This window comes from Postia placenta (genome assembly GCF_002117355.1).
Source record: "Postia placenta MAD-698-R-SB12 unplaced genomic scaffold POSPLAscaffold_17, whole genome shotgun sequence".
Lineage (NCBI taxonomy): Eukaryota > Fungi > Basidiomycota > Agaricomycetes > Polyporales > Adustoporiaceae > Rhodonia > Rhodonia placenta.
In genome coordinates, this window is record NW_020169848.1 from 223,982 (window position 1) to 246,196 (window position 22,215).

At 61.0% G+C, this 22,215-nt stretch overlaps 8 protein-coding genes across 8 annotated transcripts; 4 read left to right on the forward strand and 4 right to left on the reverse strand.

Annotated features, from left to right (window-relative positions):
* Nucleotides 1-1,127: 1,127 nt before the first annotated feature.
* Nucleotides 1,128-3,534, forward strand: POSPLADRAFT_1036691 (hypothetical protein; the record flags this gene model as incomplete). Its single annotated transcript, XM_024477165.1, has 5 exons — nt 1,128-1,271; nt 1,392-1,493; nt 1,551-1,848; nt 1,898-2,056; nt 2,123-3,534. 5 exons carry the CDS (start codon nt 1,128-1,130, stop codon nt 3,532-3,534), a joined length of 2,115 nt encoding a protein of 704 aa, XP_024334403.1.
* Nucleotides 3,535-5,891: 2,357 nt separating this feature from the next.
* Nucleotides 5,892-6,479, reverse strand: POSPLADRAFT_1061299 (hypothetical protein; the record flags this gene model as incomplete). The annotated part of the gene is made up of 1 exon (XM_024481366.1): nt 5,892-6,479. The coding sequence occupies one exon, from the start codon at nt 6,477-6,479 to the stop codon at nt 5,892-5,894; it is 588 nt and encodes a 195-aa protein (XP_024334404.1).
* Nucleotides 6,480-6,859: 380 nt separating this feature from the next.
* POSPLADRAFT_1155765 (hypothetical protein) lies at nt 6,860-9,534 on the forward strand (the record flags this gene model as incomplete). The annotated part of the gene is made up of 4 exons (XM_024486981.1): nt 6,860-7,105; nt 7,275-7,379; nt 8,759-9,164; nt 9,218-9,534. 4 exons carry the CDS (start codon nt 6,860-6,862, stop codon nt 9,532-9,534), a joined length of 1,074 nt encoding a protein of 357 aa, XP_024334405.1.
* Nucleotides 9,535-10,237: 703 nt separating this feature from the next.
* Nucleotides 10,238-10,855, forward strand: POSPLADRAFT_1155921 (hypothetical protein; the record flags this gene model as incomplete). The annotated part of the gene is made up of 2 exons (XM_024487007.1): nt 10,238-10,385; nt 10,551-10,855. 2 exons carry the CDS (start codon nt 10,238-10,240, stop codon nt 10,853-10,855), a joined length of 453 nt encoding a protein of 150 aa, XP_024334406.1.
* Nucleotides 10,856-12,444: 1,589 nt separating this feature from the next.
* POSPLADRAFT_1049848 (hypothetical protein) lies at nt 12,445-14,532 on the reverse strand (the record flags this gene model as incomplete). The annotated part of the gene is made up of 5 exons (XM_024479856.1): nt 12,445-12,633; nt 12,696-12,963; nt 13,238-13,441; nt 13,472-13,997; nt 14,445-14,532. The coding sequence occupies 5 exons, from the start codon at nt 14,530-14,532 to the stop codon at nt 12,445-12,447; spliced, it is 1,275 nt and encodes a 424-aa protein (XP_024334407.1).
* POSPLADRAFT_1061301 (hypothetical protein) lies at nt 14,532-15,791 on the reverse strand (the record flags this gene model as incomplete). Its single annotated transcript, XM_024481367.1, has 1 exon — nt 14,532-15,791. The coding sequence occupies one exon, from the start codon at nt 15,789-15,791 to the stop codon at nt 14,532-14,534; it is 1,260 nt and encodes a 419-aa protein (XP_024334408.1).
* Nucleotides 15,792-17,412: 1,621 nt separating this feature from the next.
* Nucleotides 17,413-19,159, forward strand: POSPLADRAFT_1155992 (hypothetical protein; the record flags this gene model as incomplete). The annotated part of the gene is made up of 11 exons (XM_024487015.1): nt 17,413-17,466; nt 17,536-17,767; nt 17,828-17,870; nt 17,920-17,972; nt 18,029-18,105; nt 18,165-18,272; nt 18,343-18,427; nt 18,498-18,669; nt 18,733-18,795; nt 18,854-19,005; nt 19,047-19,159. The coding sequence occupies 11 exons, from the start codon at nt 17,413-17,415 to the stop codon at nt 19,157-19,159; spliced, it is 1,152 nt and encodes a 383-aa protein (XP_024334409.1).
* Nucleotides 19,160-19,512: 353 nt separating this feature from the next.
* POSPLADRAFT_1156053 (hypothetical protein) lies at nt 19,513-22,049 on the reverse strand (the record flags this gene model as incomplete). The annotated part of the gene is made up of 5 exons (XM_024487024.1): nt 19,513-19,581; nt 19,651-20,217; nt 20,276-21,350; nt 21,779-21,825; nt 22,029-22,049. The coding sequence occupies 5 exons, from the start codon at nt 22,047-22,049 to the stop codon at nt 19,513-19,515; spliced, it is 1,779 nt and encodes a 592-aa protein (XP_024334410.1).
* Between the last annotated feature and the right edge of the window lie 166 nt (nt 22,050-22,215).

A 22,215-nucleotide genomic window follows, 5' to 3' on the forward strand; every position in this document is an offset into this window, starting at 1 on the left:
GTACATTAGCAGGATAGCGCGCTGTCATGGATAGTGCAGGACAGGGCATTTGGATATATGGGCCCGGCATCAGCGTTTCACCGAGGGGGGAGACCAGATGGGAGGGATACAGGACCAGGGGACAGGCCATCAGACAGGATCCAGGATGGTGATGCTGGCGTAGTCGGTATCTGTCACGTCAGGGTTCGCTGATTGTGTTGTCGCGGCGAGGGCGTAGCATTACCTAAGCGCCGTCTTCTCTTCCATGGAGCACGCATTTAGGACGAATGCAATATGACACGATGCCATATGGGGGTGGGGGGTGACCACGGGGAGGACTGAGCTTACCGCGGCGTGTGTGCGGTGTGTCTGCAGGGATCGCAATTGTATGTGCGCTACCTATGGCCTGGGCGGCAAGGGATATGTGGGTGATTGTGTGGGCGTGCGTACGGGGCGTGTTGGGATAAAGGAGGGCGGGGAGCGCGCGTGTGGGAGTCGCGCAGCTGGATGGAGGCCGACGGTTCTAGGCGCGAGCGGTCGCGACCGAGGCGGGTGCCTTTTGGGCATCGCGTGATTCCGTCCGATCTCAGCGGCTATGCCACTTATCGGGCAGCCTCATGACCCCGCGAACGACAGCCACGAGGTCCGCTCCCCGCACTGCTGGGCCCTGCCTGCCGTGTGCCCCTCGGCGCTGCTTAGAGTTTCGCTAGCGCCATCGCGGGCGCCTCGCACCTGCAGGCGGGACGCACGGCGGGCGGGGGCGGTCGGGGATGCGAGGAATGGCCGGGGCAGAAAGGAGCCAGCGCGCAGGCTGGGCCGGTGTGCGATCAGAAAAAAGACGCCATCAGGCGACGCGGCGATTGGCTGGCGTGCCGGGCATGGCAGTGAACAAGCGAGGCAGTGACCAATCAGGACCCCACTAGCGCCCGAGAGAATGGGAAGGGTGGCCGGGGGCGCGGAGACAAGGTTCAGTCGAATGGAAAAGGGAAGGTGGACGACACCTCCGTGGACGTTCGCACGACTCCCGAGTCCCCAGCGCCCTGGAGTACATATACCACTCCTCCCTCTCAACCGCCCTCCCTCGCCCTCCGTCGGTCGTCCTCTCCGCCCCATCCGCCGCCCTCATCGCCATCGACACCGCCTTCGTTATGCCCGACGCCCCTCCCAGCCCCAGAAAGACCGTCTCCTCGGTCTCCGCCAACGCAAGATCCCAGAAGAAAACCGGAGCGCCCAAGCCGAAAGGCGCCGTCCGCGCTAAGTCGGGCTGCTATACTTGTCGCATCCGTAGAAAGGTTAGTCGCCAACAGACGCGTCGCCCGACGCTCAATCGCTGCCCCGACGTCGCATCACTGACTATAATGCCTTTTTTCTGTCGCTTTTTTCGCCTCGGCCCGCTTTTTCTCGATACCCAGAAATGCGACGAGCAGCCCAACGGCGAGGGTGCATGCCAGACCTGCGTGCGCCTCCGCCTCCAGTGTCTCGGTTTCGGTGCAAAGCGGCCAGACTGGATGAGGGTACGTAGTCGCCGTCGTGCAGAGATAGGGGCCTCATCACTCATGCCACATCCACAGGAGAACAATAGCGTTACTGAATTAAGAGAGAAAATCAAGTCGTTCCTCGCCTCTCAGGGCATGATAAAGGGCCACTCAGGTTCAGGACCCCGGGCGTCGGCAGAAGAGCCTCAGATGCTCATCCTTGTCGAGAACCTCCGGGCGTCCCCCTCCAGCCCGCCTACCCCTACTTTGTCTGCAAGCTCAAGCGATGGTCATAGACCACACGGGCTTGCAACGTCGTTTGTTCGCGACGGTTCGCACTATCCTCCCCCTCACATGCAACACGAGCCGTCCTACAGCGCTGCTCCTGCCACCAGTGTGTATTTTCTCATCTGATGCCATTTATGGTAGTAACCCCACATCAGGCTGGCAGCCCTCGATTCCAGATCTGAGTCACCCAGACTCTACACTGGCGAGGAGCACTATGCTTCCGAACGTGAACGACATGCTGTACCATTCGCAGCAGGCCTCTTCTATGTTACCCTCGTCTAATAGTCTAGTGCCCATTTCCTCGTCGTCCTCCTGTAAGACTCCGTACCGTTATTAGTTGTATTATGAATGTAGCAATTAATGCCCTCGTTTGTTGGCAGGGCTGGTATCGAATGGCCCGACCTCTTCTGCATACCCGTCCGCGACTTCAGCAACATATCTTGGTGCCGGTGCAACAAGCTCGTTTTCGCCCACTTACAACCTCAGTCTTGCATATCCTGATGATGAGCAGGAGGTGCCGAGCCCAACAGTGGGCCCGTCTATCCCGCCACCAGTGAACGGCTACGATATGATGATACCCAACGATCAGACCGAGCTTGTTCATCACTATTTCAACAACGTCCTGCCCATCCAATATCTTCTTGCAGACGCATCCATCAACAATTTCATGTATAGGCTGATACAAACAAGTCCATCCGCCCGCGATGCTGCATGCGTGCTCTCTGCACTGCACATGCACAGCATACGATATCCATCACGGGCCTACTCCAACGACATGGCGATCGTCTACCGGCGGATCGAAAACGCACTGACGGCGAAACGAACATATCCCAACGAAGGCGATGCGATGGCAGGCCTGCACATCGTCTCCACATTCCTGTTCTCCGGCGGGCGCGGGCCGTGGGGCTTCTACCTCGACATCGCGAGCCAGTACGTGGACACGATGCTCAACAACCCGCGGTACTACGGGCCCGAGGACGTGCTCAAGAAGTGCAGCGAGAGCACGCGCTTCATCATCAAGACGACGATGTGGTTCGACGTGCTCGCGTCCGTCACGACGCTGCAGGTGCCGCGCTTCCTCGAGACGTACCGCCTGCTCTTCGGCCGCACGGGCGCGTACATCGAGGACCCGCTCGCGACCGCGCCCGAGATCTCCATGCTCCCCGTCATGGGCTGCGAGAACCAGATCGTGCTCGCGATCGCGGAGATCTCGAACCTCGCGCACTGGAAGGAGAGCCAGCGCCGCCGCGGGTGCCTCAGCGTGCCGCAGCTCGTCGAGCGCGGGCTCGCGATCGAGGACAAATACCTCGCGCGCGCGGGCGCGGGCCCCGGCGCGCACGCGCGGCTCGACCCCGCGCTCGCGGGCGGCGACCCGGAGGTCGCGCAGCGGCGGCGCCTGACGAACGACATCTTCCGCGCGTCCGCGCGCGTGTACCTGCACACGGTGCTCTCGGGCGACTTCCCGTCGTGCCCGGAGATCGTCGCGGGCGTCGCGGAGACGGTGGAGAGCCTGCGGCGCGTGCCGGTCGCGGACGCGGTCGTGTCGCGGAGCGTGGTGCGGAGCGTGGTGTTCGGGATCTGCATCTGCGGGTGCCTGACGGACGACCCGCGGCACCGCGCGTTCCTGCTGCACCTGCTCGAGGCGCAGCAGGGCGACAACGTCGGGAACGTGAGCGAGGTGCGCGCGCTGATGGAGCAGGTGTGGGCGCGCCGCGAGGGCAACCAGGGCCAGCCCGTCAACTGGCGCGAGGTCATGCGCGAGTCGCAGCGGGACCTGCTGCTGCTCGTATAGGTGCGGGTATAGAGGAACGAACGGTTGCCCCCCCTTTCTTTTTCTATCTTTTTCTCTCTCTCCTCTTTCTTTGTTGCTATTATCATGCTTTGCCACGACGTTCTGCTATGCTTTCTCTCTCGCAGGTACACAGGGACCCTTCGCGCCGTACGCGCTCCGGCGCCCGCGGTTGCGCACTCCCCCCTCCCCCTCCCCTCACGTTGGAATTCGCACTGCACATGCGTCTGCCCCCTCCCCTTCCCTTGCTCCCTGTTCTGCTTTGTGCACCTACCACCTATCTCAAGGCCCGGTGTTACCTGTCTGCGCACGCAACATTAAAACGTCCGTACGTCTGCTTGGTTATCTCTATGCTATCTGTAGCGATACAATGTATTAATTACACTCTGTGCCCACTGCGAGCGGCCCCGCCCGTCGCCGTGCAGTCGACTGTGCAGGTTCTCGCTCCTCTCTCGCTCTATTTTAGACCGGCCCCGGTCGCGAACGGACGTCGGAAGCTCCAGAAAGCACGCTATCTTTGGGCGCGCATGCACCGTGTCGCCGGGACGCCACAGCAGACTTCGGCGTCTGGCACGACCGTGGTGTTCCCCACATGGCGGCTCGCACGGGTCGCGCGACTTGGGTCCCCCCGGCCTGCAACGCGTCCTGTGTGTCCTGCTCCGTGCCCAGAATCGCACAGTCGCACAGTCGCACAGTCGCACAGTCGCACAGTCGCGTCCTGATGTGCCTTATCGCCCGGGCCCGCGATGGCTTTCACCCCCACACGCACAATAGCGTTGAGCCACATACGTCCGCGAGAACCCACGGAGTGACGGGGAGGAGGGCCTGGATGCACGGGGTGCGCTCCGGCAGGCGCGGGATGCGGACTCGGTGTCGAGCACGCAGGGCAGGAGAAGCCTGCGTCGAGTGCTTCGCGCCCAGGATCCAGGATCCTACAGCACCCGGCGGAGGCGTAGGTTCGCGCCATCGTTTCCCCGGTGTATGGGCCCCGCAGACAGCAGACAGCGAACACCATCATCTCGTTCCTGTTGCCGCGTGCGCGATGTCGACGAGGAGCTGCTTCGTCGCGGGCCACGCCCCCCTCCCCTTCCGCCCGGTTGGAGATGCCAGATATGGCGTGTCCAGTGCGTCGGGTCCGAGCGAGCGCGGACCTAGATAGGGATCTTTCATGGACCGGTGCGGGCTGGCGCTGGGCTGGCTGCGTGCCTGCGATCAGGCTCTCTGGGAGTTGCGATCGCAGCGGCTGTGCCGTACTATTACTATTACTATTATTACTATTAATATTAATATTACACTGTGCAGTACGCACAGGCGCCCCCCTCCCCCGCATCCGGGCCCGCTCTCCATCGTGCCAGTCGGGCCGTGCTAGTAGTCAGTATTGATACGGCCTCGAGGCGCGCACTCAGTCATGCTACGAGGCCCAGTCTGCTGGACCTGTCACCGCATTTGTCATATATTACGGATGAGCTGCTGGCCACGAGGCGCGTCGTTTGTGCAGCTTGTCAGAAGTGCGAAGCACGTTCGTCACTAGACACATACGTGAGCGCCAGCTCTGGCGGGAAGATGGCCAGAAGAAGACGTGGGTTCCACCGTCCGCGTCGTCCCCCGCATCGACATCATGCCAGGCCATCGACATCAGTCGCCATGCTAGCAGTGTGGTCCATCAGCCGTTTCCTGATAGGCCCAGCAATCCGTGTAGCTGCCAAGCAGGGGGTCTGCGACGTGCCAGGGCTTGTATATCAGCAACCTGCCACTGGGGTTACGGCAAGCCATCATCCTACTGAGCAGCAGTCAGATCACGGACGGCGAATTTGGCACACAAGGACGCTCGCAGCACCATCAGCGTATTCGACGCCACTGTGGGCAACACACGCACGCACACGCTCTCTGGCTCACACGCGCATGCATTTTGCCCCAATTCGGCGAGAACCCGCCCGGGTGTCCTTCCATATGAGGTGCTAACTGCCGGCCGTGCGCTGGCGAGGCCAGACCGCGGACACGGCCATCCCCTGCGCGATGCAGTACGTCATTCCGCGCGCGCCCGCCCATCGCCGCCGCCCATACCCCCCTCGTCCCGCTCGCGTTCTGTGGGACGCTTCCATCGGGTCGCGCTGGGCACGCAGATCGACGCGCGGGATGCGCGGGCGCACCGTGCAGAGGGCAGCCAGCTTAAAACAGGCCCGGCACGGGCGACCGTTCACGCCAGCTCCTCCCTCCGACTCGCACACGCTCGCGCCTCGGGGCTCGCTCCCCTCCGTGCTGCCGGGTCGGGCCGCGCGTGCGCACGCACGCACACGTACATACACCGCCTGTGCTGTTGCGGTGCATGACATGGCGCGGGGACCTGCCGCCTCGCCTGGTTATAGGTATTGCACGGTACGGTGAGCCTTCGAGAACGGCGTGTAGCGCGCGCGCACGGGCCTATTGTGTTCGGAAGACGAGGCCCGCGTCAAGGCCGCGCAGGTGACTGGGAGGCTGTGATGCTGCGGCAGGGGCTCGCGCGAGATTAGGAGAGGGCCGCGCTCGTCGGGGCGGGGTGCGAGCGGGCGGAGGACGAGCGGTATGCGGAGCGTGCGCGATGATGGACAGCTGCGTGGGCGGACATAACGCACATAGACTCGAGACGGGCATGGATACGGGTCGCACGCGATCGACGCCCAATCTGAGTTGATGTGATCTAGGTACGAGATGCAGACGGGCATTTTGGCTGCAGTGGGCGGCGGCAGACTTGGACGGAAGGGCGAGAACGCGTTCGCAGGACGACGAGAGGTGGTCTGGGATTGGCAGGGGCGTCCGCAGAGAAGACGTGCAGAGTGCCGGGACGGAGGGAAGCCGCGAGGAAAGCGGTGCAGGGACGTGTCCGGAGGCGAGAGGGGCGAAAAGTAGCGGGTGCGCAGGCGGCAGTGTCGGCGGCAGTGCAGGGCAGGAGCAGCCCACGGCCATGCCATGGCTGAGCCTCCCACGGCGAATAGAGTTCGCTGCCCTCTGCAGATCACGGCGAATCGCACAGGTCGACTGCACGATCCGTCTGAAACTGAAACATATGGTCCCATGATGGCCAGCTCCTCCGCATTCGCGTGTCCACGCACCGAGGCGGAGACCCTTAGTGACGACTGCTTCTCGCCGTCCGCCAGTCGGTATCGTAGATTTGTCACCCCGGACATAGCTAGAAGTACCTGCGCCCCCCCGGCTCGCCCTTTCCAGTCACAACTGCCGGCTCCCCTCCCCTCACCGCCTCCGCACGCGCCAACGCCCCCCGCACGCTACCATACAGCCATCCGTCGGCCTACCCATACTTAATCCTTCCCCGCGACCCCCGTGCCACACCATGGCCGGCCACGCATCCGCGTCGCCAGCAAGCAGCGGCAGCCACTACCCCTCGCCCGAGACCTACTCCGACATGGCCTCCAGCAACGCGTCCCCCGCCTCGGGCTCCCCGTCCCTCTACACCCCGCGCGCACACGACGACCCCGACGCCGCCTCCCCAGACACACGCAGCCCCGAAGACCCCGCGGCGCGTCCCCCCGCAGAGGTCGCGCGCGCCCATTCCGCAGGCAAGGGCGGGTGCTGGTACGTCGATCGCCGCTCCCGATCACCGCGCCACCTCATGTGTGCCTTCTCGTCGTCCTCCTCCTCCTCGTCTCCGCCCGCAGGACCTGCCGCCTCCGCAGAAAGGTACGCCCGGCCCCGCGCCTCCCCTCCCACCCGCGTGCTGACGTGCTCACGCCCCCCTCCCCCGCCAGAAATGCGACGAAGAGCGCGAGGGCGCGAACGGCGCATGCAGGACGTGCCGCCGGCTGGGCATCGACTGCCTCGGCTGGGGCGCGAAGCGGCCGGACTGGATGAGGGTACGTCGTACGCGCAGCCGTGCCGCGCAGCCCACTCTCCTCACTCACTCACGCCCCGCTCCCGCTTCCCTCCCCTCAGGACAAAGAAAAGGTCGCGCGCTACAAGGCCAGCATCAAAGAGCAGCTCACCAAGGCGGGCCTCATCCGCGGCCAGCCCCGCGCGTCCTTCATGGGCGTGTCGCACCACGCACACGCGCACACGCACAGCACGCCCGCCGTCGCCGGCCCCGGGCCCTCCTCCGTCGCCTTCGCGCCGGGCGGGGAGCGCCCCGCGCGCGCCTTCCGCCACGCGCCGTCCGCGGGGAGCCTGTCCGCCATCCCAGGCAAGCCGCGCCCCCTCCTATCCCCGTGCGCAGGCGCTGACCTGCCCTTGTCCCTTGTCCCCGCGTGATCCGCAGGCGCGGCGAGCGCGCGCCAGAGCCCCACCACGCCCCTCCATTATACTAATAGCGCGCTGCCCGTGCCAGCGCACGCCCCGTACCACCACACCCACACCCACGCCCACGCGTACGCCCCATACCCGCCCGCGATGTCGCCTACGATACCCATCCCGAGTAATGACGACTACAGCACGCCGTATCTCTCGCCGACGACGCCTGGTGCGGACACGCCGGTGCTCGGCCTGCACCAGGGCCCGCAGCCCAGCCTGTCGCACGAGGACTACGTCGTGTACTACTTTGACCTCGTCCGAAAATTACAGTACCTGTTCGCGGGGAACTCTCTCACGAACACCCTCTATTCTGTGAGTCCCGCGTCGACGTCGCGGAAGCGTCGTGGCATCTCTGATCGTGTCGATCCTGATCCGTTGTGTCTCTTTCTCAGATTGTCGTGGCGGACCCAAGGGGGCCTGTCGCAAACACGATCGCGGCGCTGGCGAGCTTGCACCACGCGAGCGTGCGCATCGCACAGGGGCTCGACTCTCCGAATGCGAGCCAGCAGCAATCGATATCAAAAGACTACTACGAACAGGCGCGGCTACAGCTACAGCATAGCAGGACGCTCCACGGCCAGTACACAGAAACCGACGCCGTCGCCGCGGCGCAGCTCGTCAGCTATTCAGTGCTCTCCGGGGGATGGCGGGACTGGATGGCAGAGTTGGAGGTAGCGTGTGACTGGCTCGCGCAGACCCGGATACATGAGGAGCAGAACCCAAAGCTCATCCTGCTCAACATGACCGCGGAGGGCAAGTTCGCGGCGAAGGCGACCATGGTACGCACGCCCTCGCTCTTCACTAGACAGCTGCTGACAGACCTACCTCTCCGCTTGTTTAGTGGATTGACGTGTTGTCAAGCATAACCTTCGCACAGCCGCCACGATTCCTCTCGCTGTACCGCCGCCTGTTTGGTGGAGGCGCTGGTTACTGGGCGAACACGCGCCAGGGTAACCTACGCATGGATGCGCTCACAGGCTGTCCAGAGGAAGCGATGTTGGCACTCGCCGAGATCTCCGCCCTGGCGCACTGGAAGATGTCTGAACTGCGCAACGGTAGCCTAAGCGTACGCGAGCTCATCCGCCGCGGCGACATGATCGAGACCCAGCTCCGTCAGCGCGCGGCGCCACGACACGCGGGCGAGGGCAACCTCACGCCGCTTGACCCACACCTCGCCGCGACAACGATGCAATTCTCCATGACAATGTCAGGCACACCCAGCGCATCAACGTCGTCAGGCGTGACTGCGCACGCAACAGCCATCTCAAAGGATGAGGCCAGCACTGTCGTCGCTGACATCTTCCGCGAGACCGCTGTGCTGTACTTGCACACGATCTTGAGCGAGGCTTTGCCCGGTACGTCCACTTCCATGCACAGAGTTTTTCGGCCGACTCACCGTATGTTGCAGGGGTACCGGAAATCCACGGTGCAATTGCGAAGATCATCTCCCTTCTCCACATCCTGCCATCCTCCGAATATGACCGTGCTATCATTTTCCCGCTCTTCCTTACGGGCTGCATGTCAGATGACCGAGGTGTTCGGGATATGATAAAACGGCGGTTCTTGCTTTTGGACGACACCTTTGGCAACATCCACCAGGTATTGATGCAGCTAGAATCGATTTGGAATGAGCGGAATACAATGCTCACCCATCACGGTGGGACCGGCATCGTTCACTGGCGCGAGAGCCTCCGCAGCCAGTGGGCGAACCTGCTTCTCCTCTAGATGCTCTTTCGGAGCCGCCTCCAACATACATTATGCTCCACGCATGCGACGCTAGTCGTCCGTGCCGACCAGTCTCTCGCGCTTCCCGTTGATTGTACACCCACCCGTTATTTGTGTTCTGTAGCATTGTCCAATTGTTCTCATATTAGAATTGGCGCCTGTTGTTGTAAACTCTTTACGTTATCCCAAATGAATGAAACTATAATCTTACCTGTGCTCATGTGAATCCGTTTGCCACATTGCTTCGACATGCGCGCTCTTCTCATCACATCAGGTTCTTGCGGCAGATGCAGCCGGAGTCTAGGGAGGACTAGCGACATCGGCAGAAGACCCGAGAGGCGATGAGATAGCCACACGCCCGAGCGTAAGTGTAAGAGTCGAGCAAGACACGTCACACCGGCTGTGAAGCCGGAGGGTTATCACGTTGTCCGAGATGGTGAATAACCCGTGCGTCCCCGGCCAGAACGACATAGCCAACGGGCGGGGCAGACGCAGTTGGCGTCGGGATCAAGAGCCGGTCCCAGTGCCGAGGCGTCCCAGGAGGACCCAGGAGCAAGGCCGGTAGCATGAGGGGCGAGCGAGGGTGCGGGTGCGTGAGCGGGGCATGGAGGCAGCAGAGAGGAAGGAGAGGGCAGAGACGGACACTTTGATTCCTGGCTATATAGCCATTTCCCGATCAACCGGCATATCCCAACAGCCAATCATGCCGCCCTGTCTGCCCGCCCGGCGCCTCGCCCTTGCATGCCGGATCGCCGGCCATCTGCCGTTCGCCGCGCGATCGCCTGAGCGTTTGCCGCGGCGCCCCGTGTTGCTGCCTGCTGCCTGCTGCCTGCCTTCAGCCGCTTTCGACGGTGAGCAATGCGCCCGCGCACTGTCTCAGGCGGCGCGCGCATGCACAAAGGTAGGGGAGCCTCACCTGGCCCCCTCCAGCCCTTGTATGAACTGTGCTTATATACGCTCGCCCATGAGCGCCGCATCAGTCGGCGCTGAACATTGACCGTCGCAAATTTGTGCAGTGAGTGTGCCGCCCAGCCCCCCACAGGCAGCTTCACATGACACATCACCAACTTGGCATCTCCATTGGAGCGTCTCTGCCACGGGTGCAGTGCCCGACGCGCGCCGCCCGTCGCGAGCAATCAATGCACGGAGCGTCTTGACCGACAGCGCCCTCGAGATCCATGCGCCCATGTCACCCAGACCGCCTCCGAAGCGAGCGGAGTTGACGCTTGTTCGCCACTCCACCCTGCTCCTCCTCCTCCAAAGTGTCGGGTGGCGTCCGGACTTCCGCACCTTGGACATCGCCGGGATCTGCACTTTCTAGTAATGCGTGCGACATTCGAGAGCGTTCTCGATTTCTTATTTCCTCGACGGCCCGTTGCCGCCGCCTCAACGGTCAGCGTAATTGCCACTGGGCGCTGACGGCGGGCGCAAAATGAGCCCTTCCATTCCACGAAGCCGCTCATCGAACCTGGCGCTGATACCGAGTACGTGTTCGACGTCGAACAGGAACTGTCAAACCTTGCAATTATAAGCAGCGCATCGCGGTGCCGACGATGTCAATGAGACGCCGTCTAGAGAGGCGTGTCTGTCACTCAAGAATATTTGGTGAGCAAGACCCTGCTTGCTTACTTTTCTACTCGCTATTGCGCCTGCTTTCTGGTCTCGTCCCAGACGGTCTATGCCACCGGAGCTAGTATACTTTTATGACCAAACACGTAGGACAGCAAGCAAGGTGCCGATCAGAACCCATATTCTGTTTGGCGGGCTGCTCATACGCATGACATATGGAGTCCACATCGCACCCGCCCGCCTGCCTCTCAGTTCCGTATCTGATGACACCGCGTACTATCGCGCGTCCACATGGGCTTCAGCACACCGACGTTTGTGGCGACAATCCCCGGACCCCTCCTCGGCTTCCGCACGCGTGCCTGAGAGCCCGTGTCGTCCGCGGTCGAGGGCTTGCGTAGTAATCAAGTGTGTTGCTACGCGCTGCGCCCCGCCTCTTTAGCGGAGCGTGTGTTGGTGGCGCAGCGCCATGGGATCGGTGTCAGACAGGTTAGACGTGCCTGATCCGCGGCGGATCAGAGACGCCACCGTGTTTGTGACATCCCGCCTCGCGGGGTTTTGTGCTGTGTGTCCCCGGGTCGTAACGCAAACAAGCCAACGGAGGCATGAATATTTGAACTCCCGAGACTGCTCTTGCGTCTTTCTGCAGACTACAACCTCTTCTGCCACTATCGATGAGCATGCCCGAGTTTCTAAGGGTAGTTGGACATATCCCCACCACCAGCCTGGAGTGCGGGGCGGCCTGCCGGGCGCTACAGCATCCCCCACTATTTCCAGATCCGATCATCATCATTGTCATGCCAAGTGACTGGGCCAGCAGACACGCTGTATCAACATCTGCTCATGCCCTCCGGGCCGCCATTCGTCCTTGTTCCAACGGACGACGCGCGTCGACGGGAACGAAGGAGCGCGGGGTCGAGCACGCAAATAGTCGGGCTAAGTATCCTAGTTGCGCCGTATCCCGACGAGTGATCAATGTGGGTCCCCGACGCCTTTGCTCGTGGTCCGTGCCGAGTCTCTCGGACCTCCGATCGTTTGGCCTTACGAGCACGCCTTGTTGGCGTCCTGGCCATGCCCCGCAGGCGAAGTTTGTCTATACTGGCACCTTGAGCCGACCGCACCGACCGCACGGAGGATCCGAGGGATGCCGCGGATCGGACTCGCCGCAGTGTCGTGCGGACTCCACAGACGTTCGCGAATGGAACAGAAAGTTCAGGGCATATTCTCCGTCTTCCGCGCGCGGGCGCATCGTGGTGCTCTTGACGACTCCATGTGCTCTACATCCGCGTCCTGGGAGCGGTCCGGTAACAAGGAAGACGCTATGGCTCAGTTTGTCTTTTATTGTTATTGATATTTAGATCCAGCAGTTTCATATCCGCTTGAGGGCGTAGCTGGTTCGTCTTTGTCGACAGGGACTGGCTTGAGTGTAGAGTCGCGCCGCTTGTTTCCGTCGCGCACTGCATGCGCTGGAGCAGTGCTCCCTAGAGAGTCGATCCAACGCACGCCGCGTCCGCGTCCCGACGTGGGCTCACGCTGGTATTCTCGCCATGGCACTACGCGCGCGGCAGTCGGCCACGTCCCTCCGCTGACCTCACCTCGGGCTGAACGAAGAGCGAAGAGCGAATGGGGCCCCGCCGCCGCCGCCGTCTCTGGTCTCTGGTCTCCGTCGGCACGCGCCCCGCCGCATCACGCTCAAGCACCAACAGCGATGTCAGATGCGGTTCGGTAGCAACGTCGACGGTGCCGCGCTCTGCATCTGCATCTGCATCCCGACGACGGTGCTGGATGCCGAACGCTGACTGCGCTGCCCCAGAGCCCCGGGAGAGGAGAGGCGCGCCCCAGGCCCCAGGCCCCAGCGCCGCACTGCCACATCAAGCTGCCGAGGGGGAGGGAACAGGAAAAGAAAAAGGAAAAGACAAAAAGGGGCCTGCGCGCACAGGGTGGGCCGGGGCCGGGACAGGGGCGGGGGCGGGGAACCGCACGGCGCCGCGCGAGTCACGCATGGCCGTCAGCCTTAGATGCAGCTCTCCGCGGCTCCCTGGCGCACGCCGCAGCCGGCACCTCTCGCGCGGCCGTGCGCAGACGCAGACGGAGGCGGGGACGGGGACGGAGGCTGCGCCTGCATCTCCATATCTACACAAAGTCACGCAGATTCGGGACTCGCGCGCCTCCGGGCGCGCTTCCCCCGGCCCCGCCCTCCTCACCCCGCCTCTGCGACTTTGACACTGGCGCAGGTCGTGGCTCGCAGTGGCCTCCGACGCTTTCCGCCCCGTCGCACGCCACGCTGCAAGGCGCCGCGTTCTTGTCCGCCTTGCTCATTGCGCATTGGCCGCGGACATGCCTGCGCGACGGGCGTGTGAACGGCACATACATACACCCACGTCCAAGATAAAAGATAAAGATGCGGACGCGCCGCCGCCCAGCGGTGTCGGGTGCCGGGTGTCGCGGTCGGCTCTTCCAAAGTGGTGCCTCGTTTCTTATTTCGTGTTGTTGCACATTGCGTTCGTGATACACAGGCTTGGGGTTATATGATCTTGGCGGAAACGCCGTGTATTCGAGCTGGAGCCCCGGCCACGCGCCGGGGCGGTCGTTGTAGTAGGTGTAGCAGTTGTAGTAGGTGTAGCAGCCACAGAGCCTTGGCGCGCCCCGACGGGGGTTCGCGGACCGCCTTGGACGGTGGACCCGGAAAGCCATGCGCTCCGCTCTGCAGGACGTCGAAGCATTATATATATATGTATATGTATATATATCGCTGCATTGCGCCAATCCAAAAGACAACACCCCAACATCGAGCTGGACATGCCGCCCGGGTGCGCGTCTCCCGGCAGCGTGTCCGCTCGCGGTCGGCGCGTCTGCGCCGCCCCAGCCCAGCGGCCACAAGTCCAGATCCAGCGCATCTGTGGCGCATAGATCAGGTCAGCGAAAAACTATTATTTTCGATCGCTCTTCAAGTCTCAAGCTCTCAAGTCTCAAGCTCTCAAATCTCAAGCTCTCAAATCCCCAGCTTCAGGATTCAGGATTCAAGACAAGGGATGTGCGTCCCTCCCGATACCTCACAAAGCCCGGATGAGGAGTGCCTAGCCGCCGACCGCCAGCGAGGGCGGCAGGGGCGACCGTGACAGGCATGCATTAAACAACCCTACGGATACATATACGCAGCGCGGCGATAGATACTACAATATGGCGGGCACGACACGAGAGCAGATGCGGGGGTCCGGGTGAGGAACAGCATGACACGAGCATATGCGGATAGCGGGGTATGAGTGCATACATGCGATAGCAGGGCGGGGCGAGAGTAGGGGAGTGGCGTGGTCCGTGACAGGTAGCAGCGGGCAACTACTTACCGGAGAAGCAGGTGTGGAAAAGCCGTAGCATGAAAGAGTCCACCAGAAAAGGAAACACGGGGAGAGGGTCCAGAATCGCACGTACCATCACGCAAGGGCCGAGCGGGAAGAGCGCGCCCCCCGGCTCTCGCCTACCGGCGCCGCCCCCGCCCTCCGCGCGCTCCCCGGCGCGTCCTCGTCGATGCCGAGACAGCGCACGAGCAGCGCGAGGTCGAGCTCCGCCCAGCCCGCATAGTCGCCGCGCCGCATCTCCGCGAGGCGGCGCTCGTGGAACGCGACGTGGTACGGGAGCACGACGGTCCAGTGGTGCTCCTCGCACAGGCCGACGAGGCGCGCGACGTACGCGGAGCTCGCGGCGCCCAGGCGGTGCACGCGGGCGAGGTCGCCCGTCGCGGCGGCCGCGGCGAGGAGGATGCGGAAGTAGAGCGAGAGCGGGTTGACAAGCGCGGAGGGCGAGGGGTAGAAGCGCGTGATGCACTCGAGCGGGGTGAGGGGCAGGGCCGAGGCGGACGGGAGCGGGGAGGGCGCGCGCGCGCTGTGGCTGCGCGGCAGGGAGAGCTTGTAGAGGTCGTGCGGGCTGAGTGTGTGCTGGGTGATGGCGCGGAGGAGCGCGGGGTCCAGCGCGGGGAAGAGCTCGGGGAGCGAGGGGCTGGAGCTGGACGCGGACGTGGGCCTGGGGAGCGGGTATGCACGCGGGGAGTGGTGGTGGAAGCGAGAGTTGAACTCGGAGCGTGTTTTGTGCAGTTTGGGACGGGTGGACGGGGGCGTGGGGCGCGGAGACGAGAGGGGGGTGATGTCTGATCGAGCCTGGGACTGGATCATGGACAGGAGGTGTGTAAACTGATCGGCAGAGAGAGTGACTGTGCCTGGCGAGACAGCGGTTGCGGCATCGTCAAAGGTGTCGTCGTATTCGGCCTCTGCGCTGTCGAGGTCGTCAAGCACGGAACGTGGCGGCGTGGGGGCCGGCATGGGGTATACTGAACCAGTTTCTGGCGTGGCGGTGGGCTCTGAGATGCGATGTGTGGCTGAGCTGTGTGCGGCGGTGAGTGTGGCTGTACGCGCTTGCATGGTCTGTGAGTGGAGATGGTTAAGAGGAAAGAGAGTAGGAGGACGAAGGAGAGAGAGAGAGAGAGAGAGAGAGAGGAAGATGAAGATCCGAGGGAGGAGCGTGTGCCGCGCATGGCTCGCGCCAGTTTTGGGAAACCGACGAGGGAAAGTCAGCGAAAATGATGGACGTGCGACGCGCCGTTCGCGCGCGTCCCAGTCACGCCCCCCGCTCCACCTCCAATCGCAAGCCGCCCATGACGTATGCCTGTGGCCGCCGGCGTGGGCTTCCAGCGCTGGCATCGCTTGCGCTTGGGAGCCTTCGTACGTCTGGCTACGTCATCCGCCCGTCGTCTTCTGCTGAGCCACACGAGCCTGGGCGGCCCAGAACCTGTCACAACTGAATGTGTGTCGTTCTTCGCGCTGTATCAGACATCGGTGCTACCTGCGGGCGAGCAAGCGTGGGGTCAGGAGATCAAGAGCATGATCGCCAGTGGAATGCCGACAGTCTGGTATACCCACGTCGACGAAGAAGCACAATCAACCCGACGTCATAAGTCGTTCTCTCGCGTCCATCATGCAGCTATCCATGTCAGGATGCGGTGCTTCTCCTTTCGCAAGTCATCCTTCCCAGACCCAACGGCGATCGGCGCATGGCCACCAGTCCGGATTCCTGGTTAGCATATATAGTGCTTGATGGATGTCTTCCCACTACGCAGCGGACATTGAGCGCAAACCTCGTCATTCACATCCGCTGATTCAGGATCGGCAACCTAGTGCCAGCAGTGGCCTTCCTCGAGCGCCGTATGACTTCATCGTCCACTGATTTCTGCTCCGAATGTTTCAATGCACTGATTGTGGGCTCACTTTGAGGTATCGTGGTTGTTACAGGCACTATGGTCGATCAAGGTGGTGACTTTCACCCAGCGCATGAGCCAAAAACAGCTTTCACTCAACTGGTGGGCGAAATAGGCGGTGAATTGGCCTGTCGGTGAAGTTTGTAGTGCAATCACTACTATGTAGGTCGAAATTACTCAAACAGAAAACGGGGGGTAGGTGGTTAATTCGGTCATATGAGAGATCATTTTCAACATCGCAGTTGCGACTACTCAGTTGTTGAATATCACCACAGGGGGGTGATCTTCACCCATAATGTTGGATTTTCGCGACTACTTCACCAACTTCGAAGACTATAGTGTAGGCGTGAGCAAGCGAGGGCTCGGCATCTCAACTTAGTCGGCCCCTCGGCCTCGACTGTGATAATTGTCCCTCATATATAGCGCTTGATGGGTGCCTTCCCACCTCATCGTTCATATCCGCTGATTCAGGATCGACAACCTCCTAGTGCCAGCAATGGCGTCGCATGACTTCGCCGCCCACTGATCCATTCTCCAAATCCTCTCACTGCAGTGATCGCGGGCCAACTATTGGGTATATCGCTGTTATTTCAGGCGTGAGCAAGCGAAGATTCGGCATCTCAACTTCTCGGGAAGCTCCATTGTTCGTTCTTGAAGCGGCCGATCAGCACTGCGGGCGCCCATGTCTGCATTGCGGACGCATCAATCCTAATCCAGTCGCATGGAGCACAACTCTCCTCGGCCTCGACTATGATAACTGTCCCTCTCGCGCTCGTGACCCGCGCACTCGACGTTTCCCCCATCTTGCGAGATCCAACACAGAAATGGCCCCCCTGATAACAGTCCTATTGCACCATCGGATTCAGGGATGAGGTGACGCCCACACGCAGCTGACATACCATTGACCCCTTCGCCATCATTGCTCCAGCTTCTCTGTTGATAAGCCATTCCTGCGCGCACAAGCCCATGGTATTTAAGCCAGCTCGAGAGGCTGGTGACTGTTATAGGCCTGGAGATCCATATCCCACCTAGAACACCCACCACCTACCCATAGCCCGGCACGCACCATGCCCGTTCCCGCCCCCGAACTCGGCTCCTTCAGCTTCGTCCCGGAGACAAAGGTGCGCCCGTGTCCTTCCGTCTCTCGTCTGTTCCGCGATCGTGAGCTCACGGAAGTGGTACGCGCACAGGAGAACCTCGACTGGGCGGACCTCGTCACGCTCGACTTCAGCCTGCTCGGCACGCCCGAGGGCCGCGCGCAGCTCGTGGCGACGCTCGTGCGCGCCGTGCGCGAGGACGGCTTCTTCTACGTGAAGAACTTCGGCATCTCGCAGGAGCGCGTCAACCGCCAGTTCGCGCTCGGCAAGCGCTTCTACGAGCTCCCGCTCGAGGAGAAGCTCAAGTATGTGCCCGAGGGGCTCGGTGCGTCGACTCTGTGCGCATGCGCGCGCGCACGCCAATGATGCCGATGGGCGCGCGCAGACAACGGCAAGTTCAACGGGTACATCCCGGCTGGGCGCAGGATGTGAGTCGGGCCTGTGCGCGCGCGGGGGCGAGGTCTGATGTACTGACAGCTTGGACGAGACGTCGGGCCTGCGGGACCGCGTGGAGATGTACAACATCCCGAGTACGTAGCCCGTCGCGCCTCGATGCACACGCACAATCAACAGGCGGCATTCACAGAGTTCGACGGATATTTCCCGCACGAGCACCCTGCGCTCATTGAGGAGCACATCGCCGAGATCGAGGAGTTTGCGAAGGTCGGTGGTGGCATGTTTGCTGGCGTTGAGTACTTGGATGACAACAAATACACCTGCAGTCTCTGGACAGTGAGGTCCTGGAGCCCCTCCACAGGCTGCTGGCCGTCGCGCTCGAGTTGCCCGAGGACACATTCCTGCAGCTGCACAAGTACGAGAAGAAAAGCGAGGTCAGTCCGGGCCTCGAAATGATCCGCGCCCCCTTGCCCTCACCGCTGACGCCCGACCGTCTGCGGACAGGACCATCTCCGCTACATGAAGTACACCAAGTACAGCCCCGAGGAGAACCTCAAGCTCGGCAGGATCTGGGGCCGCGGCCACACCGGTATGTCTTGCCTTCCCTCAGACACGCGCGCGGAACGCAGCAAAGACTGACGGCGGAGTCCGGACTTGAGACCTCGGCACCTTCACGCTGCTCTTCCGCCAGCCCGTCGCCGCGCTGCAGATCCGGCACCACACGACGGGCGCGTGGAAGTGGGTGAAGCCGCAGGACGGCACGCTCACCGTGAACACGTGCGACGCGCTGTCGTTCCTCACGGGCGGGTTCGTCAAGAGCACGGTCCACAGGTACGTGCATCTGTTCATGTGGCGCTGTGGCGCGGGCCGGGCCGAGCTGAGCGCGCCACGCAGGGTCGCGGCGCCGCCGAAGGACCAGGAGCACGTCGATCGCCTCGGCCTTCTGTACTTCCAGCGGTACGTCGTCGCCGTGCATACTATCCTGCCCGCGATGCCGATGTGTATGCGATCCCAGCCCCAACAACGACGTCAAGCTCGCCACCGTCAGCGCCTCGCCGGTCCTGCAGCGCGAGGGCCTCACGCAGAACGAGTTCGAGCGCACCGGGAACCCCGTGCCGACCATGGAGGGTGCGTCGCTGGCCTGCATGTTATGCGCTCTTGCGCCCAGTTCGGTGGCTGACTTTGAATTGGCGCGGGCGCTGCTGCAGAGTGGACGTTCGCGAAGCAGAAGTGGCAGCGCACGAAGAACATCGTGTCGACGGACCCGGCGTTCCAGACGGCGCAGATCCTGCCCGGGTGGAACGAGAAGGTGTATGCATGAGTGGCGGATGGGGATTTTGTGCGCGAAGCATGTGTCGTTGTCTGTGTCTGAGCGAGGAATCATGTACATGTATAACATCGAAGCTCTGGAATGGGCGGTAACCGTGTACGTGGCGATGCGATGACGTCCGACTAATGACAGAATAGAGACTGACAACACCCAGTCCTTTGGTCTGCATAACAGCGTTTCTTGGGCCGCTGCCTCTCTGTAGCAGGATCTGACGATGGTAAAGCAATGTCACGAGACATATATATTTAAATAATGGTGCCGGCACGAGAATTAAAATACGGGCGTATCCGAAGAGCCAATAAATACTTGCGCACTCCCGCCACATATCGTCAGAGCACTGGATACTAATCCCCACTGCAGTCAGACGAGTCATCGTCTGCCTCGCATGCCAGGTGTGGAAAGCTAAACACAACCTGCACAAAACAAATTCCCCGGTCAGTCAGCCCGTCGGGACGCGCAGTGCGGCCAGAACGAGCACTCACCTCTGCCGACCCCGGTGTCCGGCTGGCATGGCATCGCATTTCATTGGCTACCTCTGACGGGAACTTGTGCGCCTCGTGGCCGTAGCTTGCGCATGCCGTGTGCCACCACTCGAGATGGCCGAGGCATGAAGAGATGTCCCCTGGATGGCGGTATGCGACACACACGTACCGGGCGGAGCCGACGTGACGGATGATGGGGCTATACAGCGACTCGGCGACCGCCCGGAAGAGCTGGAGATCTGGTGTGTCTTCTCCGTCCGGGCTCGTCTCTTCTTCCGCATTGTGGCCAGCCCCTCCTTCGTCGTCGTCGGGGTCTCCTTCTTCCTCGTAGTCAGACTCTTCGCCGTCGCTCTCTATGGGCTGGTTGCCGTGTTCCCCAAGCTCGCCGTTGCCTACAGCTTCGCCGTCGTTTGGGGCGTCGACGCCGTCTATAGTCCCGCCGCCGTGTTCCGCGGCTCTGCGTTCGGGTTGTATATTTCTTCCCGATGATTCGGGCTTCTTGTATTCCACACTAATCTTCAGACACAAGACATCGAGGAACTGCCCAAGAATCGGTAGGACTTCATCCTATCGTGAGGTCGTGAGGATATGAGGAAGTAGCAGAACAACCGGCAGGCCTGCTTACCTTCCAAAACCGCAGATATTCTCCAGAGACTTGTAGCTCCAGCTCCATACATTTGACTTCACGAGCCTTGCGCGCGAACTTGTGCCAGAATTCCGGAGGAGCGGCGAGGTCCATGTCCAGGCTGAGTATGATCGGACGCATGTGGCGGATAGCCCACAGGATTGTACTGTACTCCCTTCGCTCGTTCATGCCCTTCTGTATCCGGTCCACGGTGTACTGCAGAATGAGGCAGTTTACCGGACACTTAATCCTCCAGGTGTAGATGTCACCCACTTGAGCAAGGACGTAGCCCAGCGACTGCCAGTGTTCTATGTCTTGTGCTGAGCGGAAGACGTCGCGGACATGGGCAAGGGAAAGTATACGGAGGTTAGGAAAGAGACGAACGATCTGGCGCAGGGGCGCGTCGGTATTGTATAGGTCCAGTCGTTGCAATTGTGGCAGAGGTTTCCAGGAGTCCATGTAGATCGAGGTTTGCTGCCGATTCTCACTGAGAAATCCCAGCTCTTGTGCCAAAAATCCATTGATACACAGACATGACACGTTGACCAAAGCGGGACTTGTAAACAGGGGTGTGTGATCGACTCCAAAGCGATGGAGTTCACCCAGAGAGTGATAATGGTTTACGTATGCTGGCCTGCTCCGAAGGCGGGAAAAGAGATCGATACTTAGAGTACCGCCATCATGCAATATAAGATTCTCGAGACCAGGGAGCTCGGTGATAGCATGTCCAAGGGTTGGGTCAAGACGAAGTAGGCCCTCGATCCGGTCGAGATTGAGACCATGCAAGCCCGTCGCATTCTTGAGCACCTCTGCAAGGAGACCGACGGTCTCTGCCTTCACATCAGTTGCGTAAGCGAGCTTGAATTGCCGTAGGAAACTCATGCGTCTGGGCTCTCCTAGCATGTACTTGCAATATGCACGCGTCTGTTCGTCGTCAGAGACTTCAACGTCTTCATGGGCCCTCTTGTAAGCGAGGCCACGCAGGTATTTGGATGTAAGCGCTAGCTGACGCGCATCGGGAGACGAAAGTAGTTTGATGACGAGGCGGACACAGTCATCGTTCAGCTGTAGCATGCTGTAGAGGTTTGCCTTCTAACGATACGAAGTGATTGAGTGAGTGTGTGGCTACGATGTGGAGACTATTTCGGCTAGATAAAACATTGGAGGTCAGCTTTGAGGGCAGTGGAAAACTACGACACGCACCTGGGTCCTGCCAGTCGTCAATTGGGGTTAGAATGAGTTGATGTCTAATGAGTGCGGATCTGCCGCTTTTTAACCGTTCAGGCAGCATGGGTTTGTTGGTGTTGTGTTTGCCCCCGTTTCCCTATTCGTATTGCCATAGATGTATGCCTGGGAGATCTGTTGTGTCGAAATATGGCTAGGCGCGTCTCTCCTCGATGCTGTGCTGTGTTTCCACAGCGATAGAGTCACGGAGCTCTAAAAAAGTACAATGTGTCAATACCATTTTAAGCATCGGGACATTGTGGGTTTTCAGATACGTACCTCGACTCGGCCCGGTTTTCGCGATCTAGAAGCATGTCGACCCACGGCTGAGTAACAAGCTATGAGTACGATACAAGCTGTTCGGGATCTGGATCGGGTTTCTGAGGACGTACGAGTCGAGAAAACATCCAAGCCATACCTTGACGACTTATCGACAAGATTCGTGAAGATCGGCGCGGTACGGGCAGGACGACTGCATCGTGATGGAAAACCTGTCCGGACACACTGCTTTACAGAGGCAACAACTTACCACTATTGAGCCAAGGCACATGGGTGAAGTAGGCGCCAATTGATTTTCAAAAACGAACTACGCGTGTATGTTTGGCAAGACTGGCATAGGTGTTCCTACTAAATGTGTTAATACGGTCATGATATTCGTGTTCTCGAATCCAAATTGACTTATTATACATCCAGCCGGACATTCAGGTTGTTTCTCA